A 13797-nucleotide genomic window follows, 5' to 3' on the forward strand; every position below is an offset into this window, starting at 1 on the left:
GATGTGGTAGTTGCAGCAGCAGAGAAATATTTGGGTATGAGAGATTTTAGTACAGAAGACCTACAGGGAGTTTTGAGGGAAGGGGTTCCATCCTCCCAGACCAGCGGCCTGATGTAGGATCTCTCGGGGCCAAAGTATTGGGATGGGGTGGTGGGTTTAGGGGGATAGCATATAGGTGCAGGGTTAGATAGTGGTGCAATTTAAATGTATCCCCTTTTCTCTTTTTTTTGGGACCAAAATGTACAATTCACACTCCGACCTGTGAACAGCAGCAATATGCATCAAAGCGTCCAGTCTGCCGGAAAATCACATGAAGAAGTAAACGACCCAGATAGTGGTCGCACAGGAACAGGCGTATACATTCCTGAATTAGACGTTCAAATACTGTATGTAGAAGACAAACAGATTAACTCTACCACTGGGTAGAGGTGAGGTCAAATGTAAGATCAGAGCCATTTTGATAGATATGTGGCAGAAGAGGTGGGACTCTGAGCCCAAGGCCCAGGATTTGTATGTCCTCTAAAGAAAGGTCGATGGACCAAGATTCAAAGGTCAGATTAGGAAGTTAGAGCTGGTGTTAAGTAAGCATAATGCTATGCGTCTGGAGTGCATGGTTGATGTAACAGTGGAGCATGTGTTGTATTGTTACTGGTATGTTGAGGAGAGGGAGATATTTAAGTGTCGGGTCATTAAGGTTGGGGGGGGTTGGAAGGGGTTTGGAGGATGGGAGAAGGTCTGTTGGAAGTTAGTAGGGCTCTTTTTTATTTTCTTAGTAGTATGAGGATTTATTTTTATGGGTTTGTTTTCTTTTCTACCAAAGTAGCTTTGAGAATCGTGATTGACCACGCACTCCAGCACAGTAGGTGGCGGCATGCACCTTAAGCGTTTAAGACCGCCAAGTAAACGGAATCAAGAACGACCAAGAACAATTTCCACGTTAAGCGTTTTTGTTGTTATTTAGACATGTATTAACCCCGGAACTCAAAATATTGATAGATGTTATCTAGGTAACGCTAGCTAGCTACTAACAATGGCTAACTGTGTGGTTTTTCACACTCAAATAGCCTCCGTTATGGAGGTGCTAGCTAATGCAGCCGTGGCAGAGATCTGTAAACTCGTAGATGACGACTATGCAGTGTTTCGTTTGGAAATAACTCAAAGCCAGAAAGAAAACCGGGGATTGCGGAGGAAACTACAGCTACTGGAACTGAAGGTGGCACGGGATCGCGCAGAGAGGACAATGCGAGAGCGCGTCCCCGCCAGTCGTCCCAGTAGTGTCAAGATCCTCGACCAATACAGAGGGATGGCAAGAGGTACATTTAGCAGGACGACGAGGCTTCTGGGCCTGTTGCCCCGTTCCCCTCTGCGCATGTGTGACTTTAGATGCGTTATTAACCACATAGATAACCAGAATTGGGTCTTTGACAGTTTTGGGATAGTATGCAATAATTCCCCTGATTACTTAGCAATCTTGCACAAAGACACATCCTATTCTAACCATATTTTTTTATTTACTCAATGAAAATAAGATGATGCATGGAACATAATCTATAAATAGTATATCAAGAAGTTATGCGAAGTGTTACCTTACATCAGTGCCAATTCTAGACAGTGGCTGTGTCCGAATACCCATACTTAAACTGCAAACAGTGTACTCATCGTGGCATACTATTTAGCAAGTACCATTGTACCATTAGTAAAAAAGTATGCAGTATGCAACGGCCGCAACGCAGTAGCTACTCATGACTGGCTGAGTAGGTGGGGCAGGGCTGAGTGCGGTTGGATTTTTACAAATTCAACAGACATTACATTAACCAACCTGATAATGGCTAATTTCCAAATCGATGAATTCCTCTAAATATAATAGGAATAGAGTTATAGGCCTACTCAGGCTGGTTATAGGAAACTTGTCACATTCGACCTACACTGTAGCCCAGGGGTCAGCCTGGTCTCATAGACTAGATGTAACATAGTAAATGTAAATCCGGGAGACCAAATTAGTATGATATGTTATGTTTGGTATGGTTACATAAGGCAGATGGTTACTTAAGGCAAAAAGTTTAGTCGGATAACCCGAAGGTTGCAAGTTTGAATCTCATTACGGAAAACTTTAGCATTTTAGCTAATTGGCAACTTTAACTACTTACTACTTTTTAGGTACTTTGCAACTACATAGCATGTTAGCTAACCCTTCCCCTAACCTTAACACTTTTACTTAACTCTTAACCCTAACCCCTAGCCTAGGTAACGTTAGCCCCCTAGCTAGAATTCGTAACATATATGTTTTGCAAATTCATAACATATTGTAAGTTCTGCAAATATGTAACATATCATACGAAATGGGTAATTCAAATCAAATTTATTTATAAAGCCCTTCTTACATCAGCTGATGTCACAAAGTGGGGAACAGAAACCCAGCCTAAAACCCCAAACAGCAAGCAATGCAGGTGTAGAAGCACGGGGGCTAGGAAAAAACTCCCTAGAAAGGCCAGGACCTAGGAAGAAACCTAGAGAGGAACCAGGCTATGAGGGGTGGCCAGTCTTCTTCTGGCTGTGCCGGGTGGAGATTATAACAGAACATGGCCCAGATGTTCAAATGTTCATAGATGACCCGCAGGGTCAAATAATAATAGTCACAGTGGTTGTCGAGGGTGCAACAGGTCAGCACCTCAGGAGTAAATGTCAGTTGGCTTTTCATAGCCGATCATTCAGAGTATCTCTACCGCTCCTGCTGTCTCTAGAGAGTTGAAAACAGCAGGTCTCGGACAAGTAGCACGTCCGGTGAACAGGTCAGGGTTCCATAGCCGCAGGCAGAACAGTTGAAACTGGAGCAGCAGCACGGCCAGGTGGACTGGGGACAGCAAGGAGTCATCAGGCCTGGTAGTCCTGAGGCATGGTCCTAGGGCTCAGGTCCTCCGAGAGAGAGAGAAAGAGAGAGAATTAGAGAGAGCATACTTAAATTCACACAGGACACCAGATAAGACAGGAGAAATACTCCAGATACAAGACTGACCCTAGCCCCCCAACACAAACTACTGCAGCATAAATACTGGAGGCTGAGACAGGAGGGGTCGGGAGACACTGTGGCCCCGTCCGACGATACTCCTGGACAGGGCCAAACAGGCACTTTACCAAAGCACAGCCCCCACACCACTAGAGGGATATCTTCAAACCACCAACTTACCATCCTGGGACAAGGCTGAGTATAGCCCACAAAGATTTCCTCCACGGCACAACCCAAGGGGGGGGGGCGCCAACCCGGGACAGGAAGATCACGTCCGTGACTCAACCCACTCAAGTGACGCACCCCTCCTAGGGACTGCATGGAAGAGCACCAGTAAGCCAGTGACTCAGCCCCTGTAATAGGGTTAGAGGCAGAGAATCCCAGTAGAGAGTGGGGAACCGGCCAGGCAGAGACAGCAAGGGCGGTTCGTTGCTCCAGTGCGTGTCCGTTCACCTTCACACTCCTGGGCCAGATAACACTCAATCATAGGACCTACTGAAGAGATGAGTCTTCAACAAAGACTTAAAGGTTGAGACCGAGTCTGCGTCTCTCACATGGATAGGCAGACCATTCCATAAAAATTGAGCTCTATAGGAGAAAGCCCTGCCTCCAGCTTTTTGCTTAGAAATTTGAGGGACAGTAAGGAGGCCTGTGTCTTGTGACCGTAGGTATGTACGGCAGGACCAAATCGGAAAGATAGGTAGGAGCAAGCCCATGTAATACTTTGTAGGTTAGCAGTAAAACCTTGAAATCAGCCCTTGCCTTAACAGGAAGCCAGTGTAGAGAGGCTAGCACTGGAGTAATACACTGCTCAAAAAAATAAAGGGAACACTTAAACAAACACAATGTAACTCCAAGTCAATCACACTTCTGTGAAATCAAACTGTCCACTTAGGAAGCAACACTGATTGACAATACATTTCACATGCTGTTGTGTAAATGGAATAGACAACAGGTGGAAATTATAGGCAATTAGCAAGACACCCCCAATAAAGGATTGGTTCTGCAGGTGGTGACCACAGACCACTTCTCAGTTCCTATGCTTCCTGGCTGATGTTTTGGTCACTTTTGAATGCTGGCGGTGCTTTCACTCTAGTGGTAGCATGAGACGGAGTCTACAACCCACACAAGTGGCTCAGGTAGTGCAGCTCATCCAGGATGGCACATCAATGCGAGCTGTGGCAAGAAGGTTTGCTGTGTCTGTCAGCGTAGTGTCCAGAGCATGGAGGCGCTACCAGGAGACAGGCCAGTACATCAGGAGACGTGGAGGAGGCCGTAGGAGGGCAACAACCCAGCAGCAGGACCGCTACCTCCGCCTTTGTGCAAGGAGGAGCAGGAGGAGCACTGCCAGAGCCCTGCAAAATGACCTCCAGCAGGCCACAAATGTGCATGTGTCTGCTCAAACGGTCAGAAACAGACTCCATGAGGGTGGTATGAGGGCCCGACGTCCACAGGTGGGGGTTGTGCTTACAGCCCAACACCGTGCAGGACGTTTGGCATTTGCCAGAGAACACCAAGATTGGCAAATTCGCCACTGGCGCCCTGTGCTCTTCACAGATGAAAGCAGGTTCACACTGAGCACGTGACAGACGTGACAGAGTCTGGAGACACCGTGGAGAACGTTCTGCTGCCTGCAACATCCTCCAGCATGACCGGTTTGGCGGTGGGTCAGTCATGGTGTGGGGTGGCATTTCTTTGGGGGGCCACACAGCCCTCCATGTGCTCGCCAGAGGTAGCCTGACTGCCATTAGGTACCGAGATGAGATCGTCAGACCCCTTGTGAGACCATATGCTGGTGCGGTTGGCCCTGGGTTCCTCCTAATGCAAGACAATGCTAGACCTCATGTGGCTGGAGTGTGTCAGCAGTTCCTGCAAGAGGAAGGCATTGATGCTATGGACTGGCCCACCCGTTCCCCAGACCTGAATCCAATTGAGCACATCAGGGACATCATGTCTCGCTCCATCCACCAACGCCACGTTGCACCACAGACTGTCCAGGAGTTGGCGGATGCTTTAGTCCAGGTCTGGGAGGAGATCCCTCAGGAGACCATCCGCCACCTCATCAGGAGCATGCCCAGGCATTGTAGGGAGGTCATACAGGCACGTGGAGGCCACACACACACTACTGAGCCTCATTTTGACTTGTTTTAAGGACATTACATCAAAGTTGGATCAGCCTGTAGTGTGGTTTTCCACTTTAATTTTGAGTGTTACTCCAAATCCAGACCTCCATGGGTTGATAAATTGGATTTCCATTGACTATTTTTCTGTGATTTTGTTGTCAGCACATTCAACTATGTAAAGAAAAAAGTATTTAATAAGATTATTTCATTCATTCAGATCTAGGATGTGTTATTTTAGTGTTCCCTTTATTTTTTTGAGCAGTGTATGATCAATAGTCAAGATTCTAGCAGCCGTGTTTAGCACTAACTGAAGTTTATTTAGTGCTTTATCCGGGTAGCCTGGAAAGTAGAGCATTGCAGTAGTCTAACCTAGAAGTGACAAAAACATGGATGAATTTTTCTATCATTTTTGGACAAGAAGTTTCTGATTTTTGCAATGTTACGTAGATGGAAAAAAGCTGTCCTTGAAACAGTCTTGATATGTTTGTCAAAAGAGAGATCAGGGTCCAGAGTAACGCCGAGGTCCTTCACAGTTTTATTTGAGACGACTGTACAACCATCAAGATTAATTGTCAGATCCAACAGAAGATCTTTGTTTCTTGGGACCTAGAACTAGCATCTCTGTTTTGTCAGAGTTTAAGTGGTAGAACATTTACCGCCATCCACTTCCTTATGTCTGAAACACAGGCTTCCAGGGAGCGCAATTTTGGGGCTTCACCATGTTTCATCAAAATGTACAGCTGTGTGTCATCTGCATAGCAGTGAAAGTTAACATTATGTTTCTGAATGACATCACCAAGAGGTAAAATATATAGTGAAAACAATAGTGGTCCTAAAACAGAACCTTGAGGAACACCGAAATTTACAGTTGATTTGTCAGAGGACAAACCATCCACAGAGACAAACTGATATCTTTCCGACAGATAAGATATAAACCAGGCCAGAACTTGTCCGTGTAGACCAATTTGGGTTTCCAATCTCTCCAAAAGAATGTGGTGATCGATGGTATCAAAAGTAGCACTAAGGTCTAGGAGCACGAGGACAGATGCAGAGCCTCGGTCTGACGCCATTAAAAGGTAATTTACCACCTTCACAAGTGCAGTCTCAGTGCTATGATGGGGTCTAAAACCAGACTGAAGCATTTCGTATACATTGTTTGTCTTCAGGAAGGCAGTGAGTTTCTGCGCAACAGCTTTTTCTAAAATTGTTGAGAGGAATGGGAGATTTGATATAGGCCGGTAAGTTTAAAAAATAACATTTTCTGGGTCAAGGTTTGGCTTTTTCGAGAGAGGCTTTATTACTGCCACCTTTATTGAGTTTGGTACACATCCGGTGGATAGAGAGTCGTTTATTATGTTCAACATAGGAGAGCCAAGCACAGGAAGCAGCTCTTTAAGTAGTTTAGTTGGAATAGGGTCCAGTATGCAGCTTGAAGGTTTAGAAGCCATGATTATTTTCATCAATGTGTCAAGAGATCTAGTACTAAACTTGAGTGACTCCCTTGATCCTAGGTCCTGGCAGTGTTGTGCAGACTCAGGACAACTGAGCTTTGAGGAAATACGCGGATTTAAAGAGGAGTCCGTCATTTGCTTTCTAATTATCATGATCTTTTCCTCAAATAACTTTATGAATTTATCACTGTTGAAGTGAAAGCCATCCTCTCTTGGGGAATGCTGCTTTTTAGTTAGCTTTGCGACAGTATCAAAAATACATTTTGGATTGTTCTTATTTTCCTCAATTAAGTTGGAAAAATAGGGTGATCGAGCAGCAGTGAGGGCTCTTCGATCCTGCACGGTACTGTCTTTCCAAGCTAGTCGGAAGACTTCCAGTTTGGTTTTACGCCATTTCCGTTCCAATTTTCTGAAAGCTTGCTTCAGAGCTCAGGTATTTTCTGTATACCAGGGAGCTAGTTTCTTAAGACAAATGGTTTTTGTTTTTAGGGGTGCGACTGCATCTAGGGTATTGCACAAGGTTAAAATGAGTTCCTCCATTAGGTGGTTAACCGATTTCTGTACTCTGACGTCCTTGGGAAGGCGGAGGGAGTCTGGAAAGGCATCTAGGAATCTTTGGGTTGTCCGAGAATTTATAGCACGACTTTTGATGATCCTTGGTTGGGGTCTGAGCAGATTATTTGTTGCGATTGCAAACGTATAATAAAATGGTGGTCCGATAGTCCAGGATTAATGAGGAAAAACATTAAGATCCACAACATGCATTACACGGGACAAAACTAGGTCCAGAGTATGACTGTGGCAGTGAATAGGTCCGGAGACATGTTGGACAAAACCCACTGAGTCGATGATGGCTCCGAAAGCCTTTGAGTGGGTCTGTGGACTTTTCCATGTGAATATTAAAGTCACCAAAAATATGAATTATTATCTGCCATGACTACAAGGTCCGATAGGAATTCAGGGAACTCAGTGAGGAACGGTGTATATGGCCCAGGAGGCCTGTAAACCGTAGCTATAAAAAGTGATTGAGTAGGCTGCATAGATTTCATGACTAGAAGCTCAAACGGCGAAAAGGTCGTATTTTTTTGTAAATTGAAATGTGCTATTGTAAATGTTAGCAACACCTCCGCCTTTGCGGTATGTGCGGGGGATATGGTCACTAGTGTAACCAGGAGGTGAAGCCTAATTTAACACAGTACATTTATCAGGCTTAAACCATGTTTCAGTCAGGCCAGTCACATCAAGATTATGATCAGTGATTAGTTAATTGACTATAACTGCCTTTGGAGTGAGGGATCTAACATTAAGTAGTCCTATTGTGAGATGTTAGGTATCATAATCTCTTTCAATAATGGCAGGAATGGAGGAGGTTTTTATTCCAGTGAGATTACTAAAGCGAACACCGCCATGTATAGTTTTGCCCATCCTAGATCGAGGCACAGACACGGTCTCAATGGGGATAGCTGATCTGACTACACAGACTGTGCTAGTGGCAGACTCCACTAAGCTGGCAGGCTGGCTAACAGCCTGCTGCCTGGCCTGCACCCTATTTCATTGTGGAGCTAGAGGAGTTAGAGCCCTGTCTATGTTCGTAGATGAGATGAGAGCACCCCTCCAGCTAGGATGGAGTCCGTCACTCAACAGGCCAGGCTTGGTCCTGTTTGTGGGTGAGTCCCAGAAAGAGGGCCAATTATCTACAAATTCTATCTTTTGGGAGGGGCAGAAAACAGTTTTCAACCAGCGATTGAGTTGTGAGATTCTGCTGTAGAGCTCATCACTCCCCCTAACTGGGAGGGGGCCAGAGACAATTACTCGATGCCGACACATCTTTCTAGCTGATTTACACGCTGAAGCTATGTTGCGCTTGGTGACCTCTGACTCTTTCATCCTAACATCGTTGGTGCCGACGTGGATAACAATATCCCTATACTCTCTACACTCGCCAGTTTTAGCTTTAGCCAGCACCGTCTTCAGATTAGCCTTAACGTCGGTAGCCCTGCCCCCTGGTAAACAGTGTATGATGGCTGGATGATTAGTTTTAAGTCTAATACTACGGGTAATGGAGTCGCCAATGACTAGGGTTTTCAATTTGTCAGAGCTAACGGTGGGAGGCTTCGGCGTCTCAGACCCCGTAACGGGAGGACTAGAGAAGGCTCGGCCTCTGACTCCAACTCGCTGCTTAATTGGGAGAACCGGTTGAAAGTTTCTGTCGGCTGAATGAGCGACACCGGTTGAGCATTCCCACAGCAATTCCTTCCAGAAGCCATAAGAAAATTGTCCGGTTGCGGGAACTTGTGAGAAGGGATTTATACTACTATCTGTACTTATTGGTGGCACAGACGCTGTTTCATCCTTTCCTACAATTAAATTACCCTTGCCTAACGATTGCGTCTGAATCTGGGTTTACAGCACAGCGATCGTTCTCCTGTATATTATGAGTACAGCGACTGCAATTTAGAAGGCACATGTTAATGTTACTACTTAGCTTCGGCTGGTGGAGGTCCTGACGAACCACGTCCAAATAAAGCGTCCGGAGTGAAAAAGTTGAGCGAGGGAAAAACTAAAAATATAAACGGTAATTAAAAAGTAAAAACCGTAAAGTGGGCAGGTAGCAAAGTAAGGTTAGCAACAAAACGGCATCCACAAATGAATACATACCATACGAAACGTAACATATCAGTACCTGCAGCACTCCAAGAACAGGGGCGCATACCCCTGCCATAGCCCATCTATCCTATTTCAAACTGAAGACAGAAACAGAATTAGGTTCCATTTCAACATATGAATTAGTGAAACCAAAATGCTGTAACATACAGTGCATTCGGAAAGTATTCACACCCCACATTTTGTTACGTTACTGCCTTGTTCTAAAATTGATGAAATTGGGTTTTGTTTCCCCTTAATCTACATTTATATTACATTTAAGTCATTTAGCAGACGCTCTTATCCAGAGCGACTTACAAATTGGTGCATTCACCTTATGATATCCAGTGGAACAACCACTTTACAATAGTGCATCTAAATCTTTTATGGGGGGGGGGGGGGGTAGAAGGATTACTTTATCCTATCCTAGGTATTCCTTAAAGAGGTGGGGTTTCAGGTGTCTCCGGAAGGTGGTGATTGACTCCGCTGTCCTGACGTCGTGAGGGAGCTTGTTCCACCATTGGGGTGCCAGAGCAGCGAACAGTTTTGACTGGGCTGAGCGGGAACTGTGCTTCCTCAGAGGTAGGGGGGCCAGCAGGCCAGAGGTGGATGAACGCAGTGCCCTTGTTTGGGTGTAGGGCCTGATCAGAGCCTGAAGGTATGGAGGTGCCGTTCCCTTCACAGCTCCGTAGGCAATCACCATGGTCTTGTAGCGGATGCGAGCTTCAACTGGAAGCCAGTGGAGAGAGCGGAGGAGCGGGGTGACGTGAGAGAACTTGGGAAGGTTGAACATCAGACGGGCTGCGGCGTTCGTTCTACACACAATACCCCATAATGACAAAGAAAAAAAACGGGTATTTTTTTTGCAAATCTATTAAACATAAAAAACTGATATCACAAGTATTCAGACCCTTTACTCAGTACTTTGTTGAAGCACCTTTGGGAGTTTTTTTATTTGTAATAAATTTGCAGAAATGTCTAAACCTGTTTTCGCTTTGTCATTATGGGTAGATTGAGGGCAACGTTTTTTAAATACATTTTAGAATAAGGCTGTAACGTAACAAAATTTGGAAAAAGTTGAGAGGTCTGAATACTTTCCGAATGCACCGTATATAAATGAAATAACCTAGTACACACATCAAATGTTCAAATAAAAAGGCTATTGCACAGAAAAACGTGGACAGTCGGATGCATCGCAAATTCAGAACCCCTGGACAGCAACATAAAACTAAGCACGGATCATTGGGAACGAGATCAGAATCACTGGTAAGGCTTCATCAATACATTAAATAGGTAGCCTAGCCTGCAAAACTAAAACAATTTATATGTTAAAATCAAAAGGCCTAATTAACATGACATAAGTAACGCAGTCACATCCCGAATCCCCGGTGCCGGCACGTTCAGAAATCAAAAGATGGTGTAGTATTTAGTTTAAAAGCTCTGACGATGGCCAAGAGAACAAGAAACACTTTTCAATGAGAAAACAGAAATTCTCTTTGGGTGAAAAAAAAATACTTCTGTTTTCAACGATATAGTGCCTACGATTCAATACTCAAATTATTAATGAGAACAAAATCTACATCTTCCCAATTAAGTAGCCTACTTGTTTGGCTACTGAAAGAGAAATAGGGCAAATCACTCTCAGCTCACCTCTTCCAATGCATTATGGAAAAGTGTGCATCTAATTCTACTAGATAAAGAGCTGAGATGAGTATAACATCCTGGCATTTAAACCATCTCGATTATTGAAAATTCACATACTATAAAACATTCTATTTTCGCATACTGTGAATGCGTCACGCGCGATTAGGTTGTTTCACGCTATTCGTTGATTTCGGTAGCGCATCCCCTTATCTAAATGATCAGCTGTTGTCAAAGACGAAATTAATATTTCAAGTATACTAGATTTTTTTAAATGTCGCATACTATTACACTTTGTTTTTGCATACTCAAACGGCATACTATTTAGGACGCAAGTATGGGCATTCGGACACGACCCTGTCAAAACTGTCAATAGTGTACTATATAGAGTTGAGCATTGACAGTAGTTAACCTAACCACCTATTTTCCCCCAATCACTGTCTCTGGTGAAGGACATCTCACTGGAGGCCACAGGAGCTTTGTGAAGCCAGCGGGACACAATACATGGAGAGATGACCAACCAATCACTGTTGATGAGGGGAGTGGAACCTCAACCCAGCATGTTATTGTGATAGAGGTTAGTGTCATAGTGTAACATAAAAAAATGACAGTACATCAAATGTGGCCAGTTTATTTTGGGGCTCCCGAGTGGCGCAGTGGTCTAAGGCACTGCATCTCAGTGCTTGAGGCGTCACTACAGACCCTGGTTCGATTCCAGGCTGTATCACAACCGTCCGTGATTGGGAGTCCCATAGGGCGGTGCACAATTGGCCCAGCGTCGTGCGGGTTAGGGTTTGTCCCAGGGTAGGCAGTCATTGTAAATAAGAATTTGTTCTTAACTGACTTGCCTTGTTAAATAAAGGATTAATTATTATTTTTTATTTTTTTCATTTGCTAACATGTCGCACAAGCTATAATTTAGGATGTACATGTTAGCAAATAAAAAAATAAAAAAATAATAATTGTGATACAGCCTGGAATTGAACCAGGGTCTGTGGTGACACCTCAAGCACTGAGATGCAGTGCCTTAGACCACTGCGCCACTCGGGAGCCCCAAAATAAACTGGCCACAGTCACCTAAAGGGGATGCCACTCCAGCCGCTGCTTCAGTCTGACGTTGTTATCCAATTCAACTCATGTTCCGGTAATAACTTCAGCTCTTCTTGTGTCAGTCTGTAGATGTAGTGGCTGCAGGTCCTGGAGGACCGTCTCTGGTCAAGCAGGAGAGGACTGAAGAAGACGACCCACAACAAAACAGAAACATCGAGACTGAAGCAGCGGCTGGAGTGGCATCCCCTTTAGCCACGAAGTACCTCACCGCCTCGCCCCAGCCCAGGACCAAAGCCAACATCACAGAGGACAGTGGAACGCTGAACGCTGTCCTCAAGTCAGAGACCGACACAGAGACTTTAATTGTAACACAAAGGCTTTTACACACAGGATCTGACCACGGACCAGACTCCAGAGAGACTGGAGCTGGGGCCACTGGGCTGTCCTCCTGCTCTTGGCTCAGAGTATTTACTTTACGGTAACCCAAGCCCGAGGACAGTTCATTCCCATCGAGATGCAGGTGACGCGTTAGAGACTGGCAATGATCCGTCTTGCTCTTACAATACAGAGATGGACCCTGGGAACATATCCTTGGGTTTAGAGACACAGAATGATCTGTCTAGAGGGGACTGGAACCAGTACAGTAGTAGTCTATACTCTGAAGGGTGCCTAGATAAGAAAGGGGAGGTTATAGTCGTAGATGAGGTGACTGTGAAAGTAGAGGGTGACGCTCCTCCCACATGGAATGCAGATAGTCATCTAGGAGACAGACACTCACAGGGCAGAGATTTGTTAGATTACAGTGGAAGCTTAGGGACAAATCTAAATGTCGCCACCCACTCCCCTTTACACGGGTTCAGGGATCGCGACCCAGTGTCCACGACAACGGGGCCTTCCGATTCACACGGCAACATCCTTCTCAATCAGGTATTGAACTCGAAGGACCAAAAGGCCAAGGCGCAGGCAGGGGGAACAACACCAGACAATAGTAATGAGAAACGGTTCCTCTGCATGTTCTGTAACAAAGGCTTCAGCTGCCTCCAGAAGTTGGAGATCCACCAGAGGGTCCACACAGGGGTGAAACCCTTCAGCTGTACCCAGTGTCATATGCGCTTCTCCCACTCGTCCAGCCTTAAGAGGCACCAGAGGGTCCACACAGGGGTGAAGCCATTCAGCTGTACCCAGTGTCACATGCGCTTCGCCCAGGCTGGTGACTTGAAGAGGCACCAGAGGGTCCACACAGGGGAGAAACCCTATAGCTGTACCCAATGTCACATGCGCTTCGCCCAGGCTGGCAACCTGAAGATGCACCTGAAGGTCCACACGGGAGAGAGGCCGTTCGCCTGTACGCACTGCGGGAAGAGGTTCTCTGAGAGGAGCTACCTCATGATACACCAGCAGAAAAACCATTCCACTCTATAACATAGAAAGTAACCTTTCCACTCATTAGACGTTTAGATCAAACCCTGCATTAAAGACAAAGGTACATTTTCATTGTTGTCAGCAGAAAAGATCCACAGATGCATTTGGAATAACAAGAGTAACAGATTTCAGTGTTGAATATTCCTGGGTAGAATATTGCAACCAGACATGGTAGATATATAAGCCTAAAAAGTCTTATATATTGTGTTTGTACTGTGTAGGCTATATAATGTTCACAAATGCCTATTTCATTACTTCCATTCAACTACTTTAGTTTTTTCCCCAAGACACTTTTAATGAGAATTTATGTAGTTTATTAAGTTCATGCAGATTTTTTGTTGAGACGTGGTTTTCATATGGTGTATTTCAAACGTGTTTATGATTAATAAACACAAAATGTGACTTTTAAATTCTAAGACTTTCATTGAGACTCCCTTTAACATACATCATATCTGATCTCACC

General features: G+C 44.9%; 1 protein-coding gene across 1 annotated transcript; it reads left to right on the plus strand.

Moving 5' to 3' along the window:
• Positions 1-827: 827 nt before the first annotated feature.
• On the plus strand, positions 828-13744 carry LOC106610091 (uncharacterized). Its single transcript, XM_014209253.3, has 3 exons — positions 828-1313; positions 11315-11439; positions 12035-13744. The coding sequence occupies exon 3, from the start codon at positions 12483-12485 to the stop codon at positions 13332-13334; it is 852 nt and encodes a 283-aa protein (XP_014064728.3). The 5' UTR covers positions 828-1313; positions 11315-11439; positions 12035-12482; the 3' UTR covers positions 13335-13744.
• The last annotated feature ends 53 nt before the right edge of the window (positions 13745-13797 follow it).

The sequence above is a fragment of the Salmo salar genome, chromosome 08, assembly GCF_965601325.2.
Source record: "Salmo salar chromosome 08, fSalSal1, whole genome shotgun sequence".
Classification (NCBI taxonomy): Eukaryota; Metazoa; Chordata; class Actinopteri; order Salmoniformes; family Salmonidae; genus Salmo; species Salmo salar.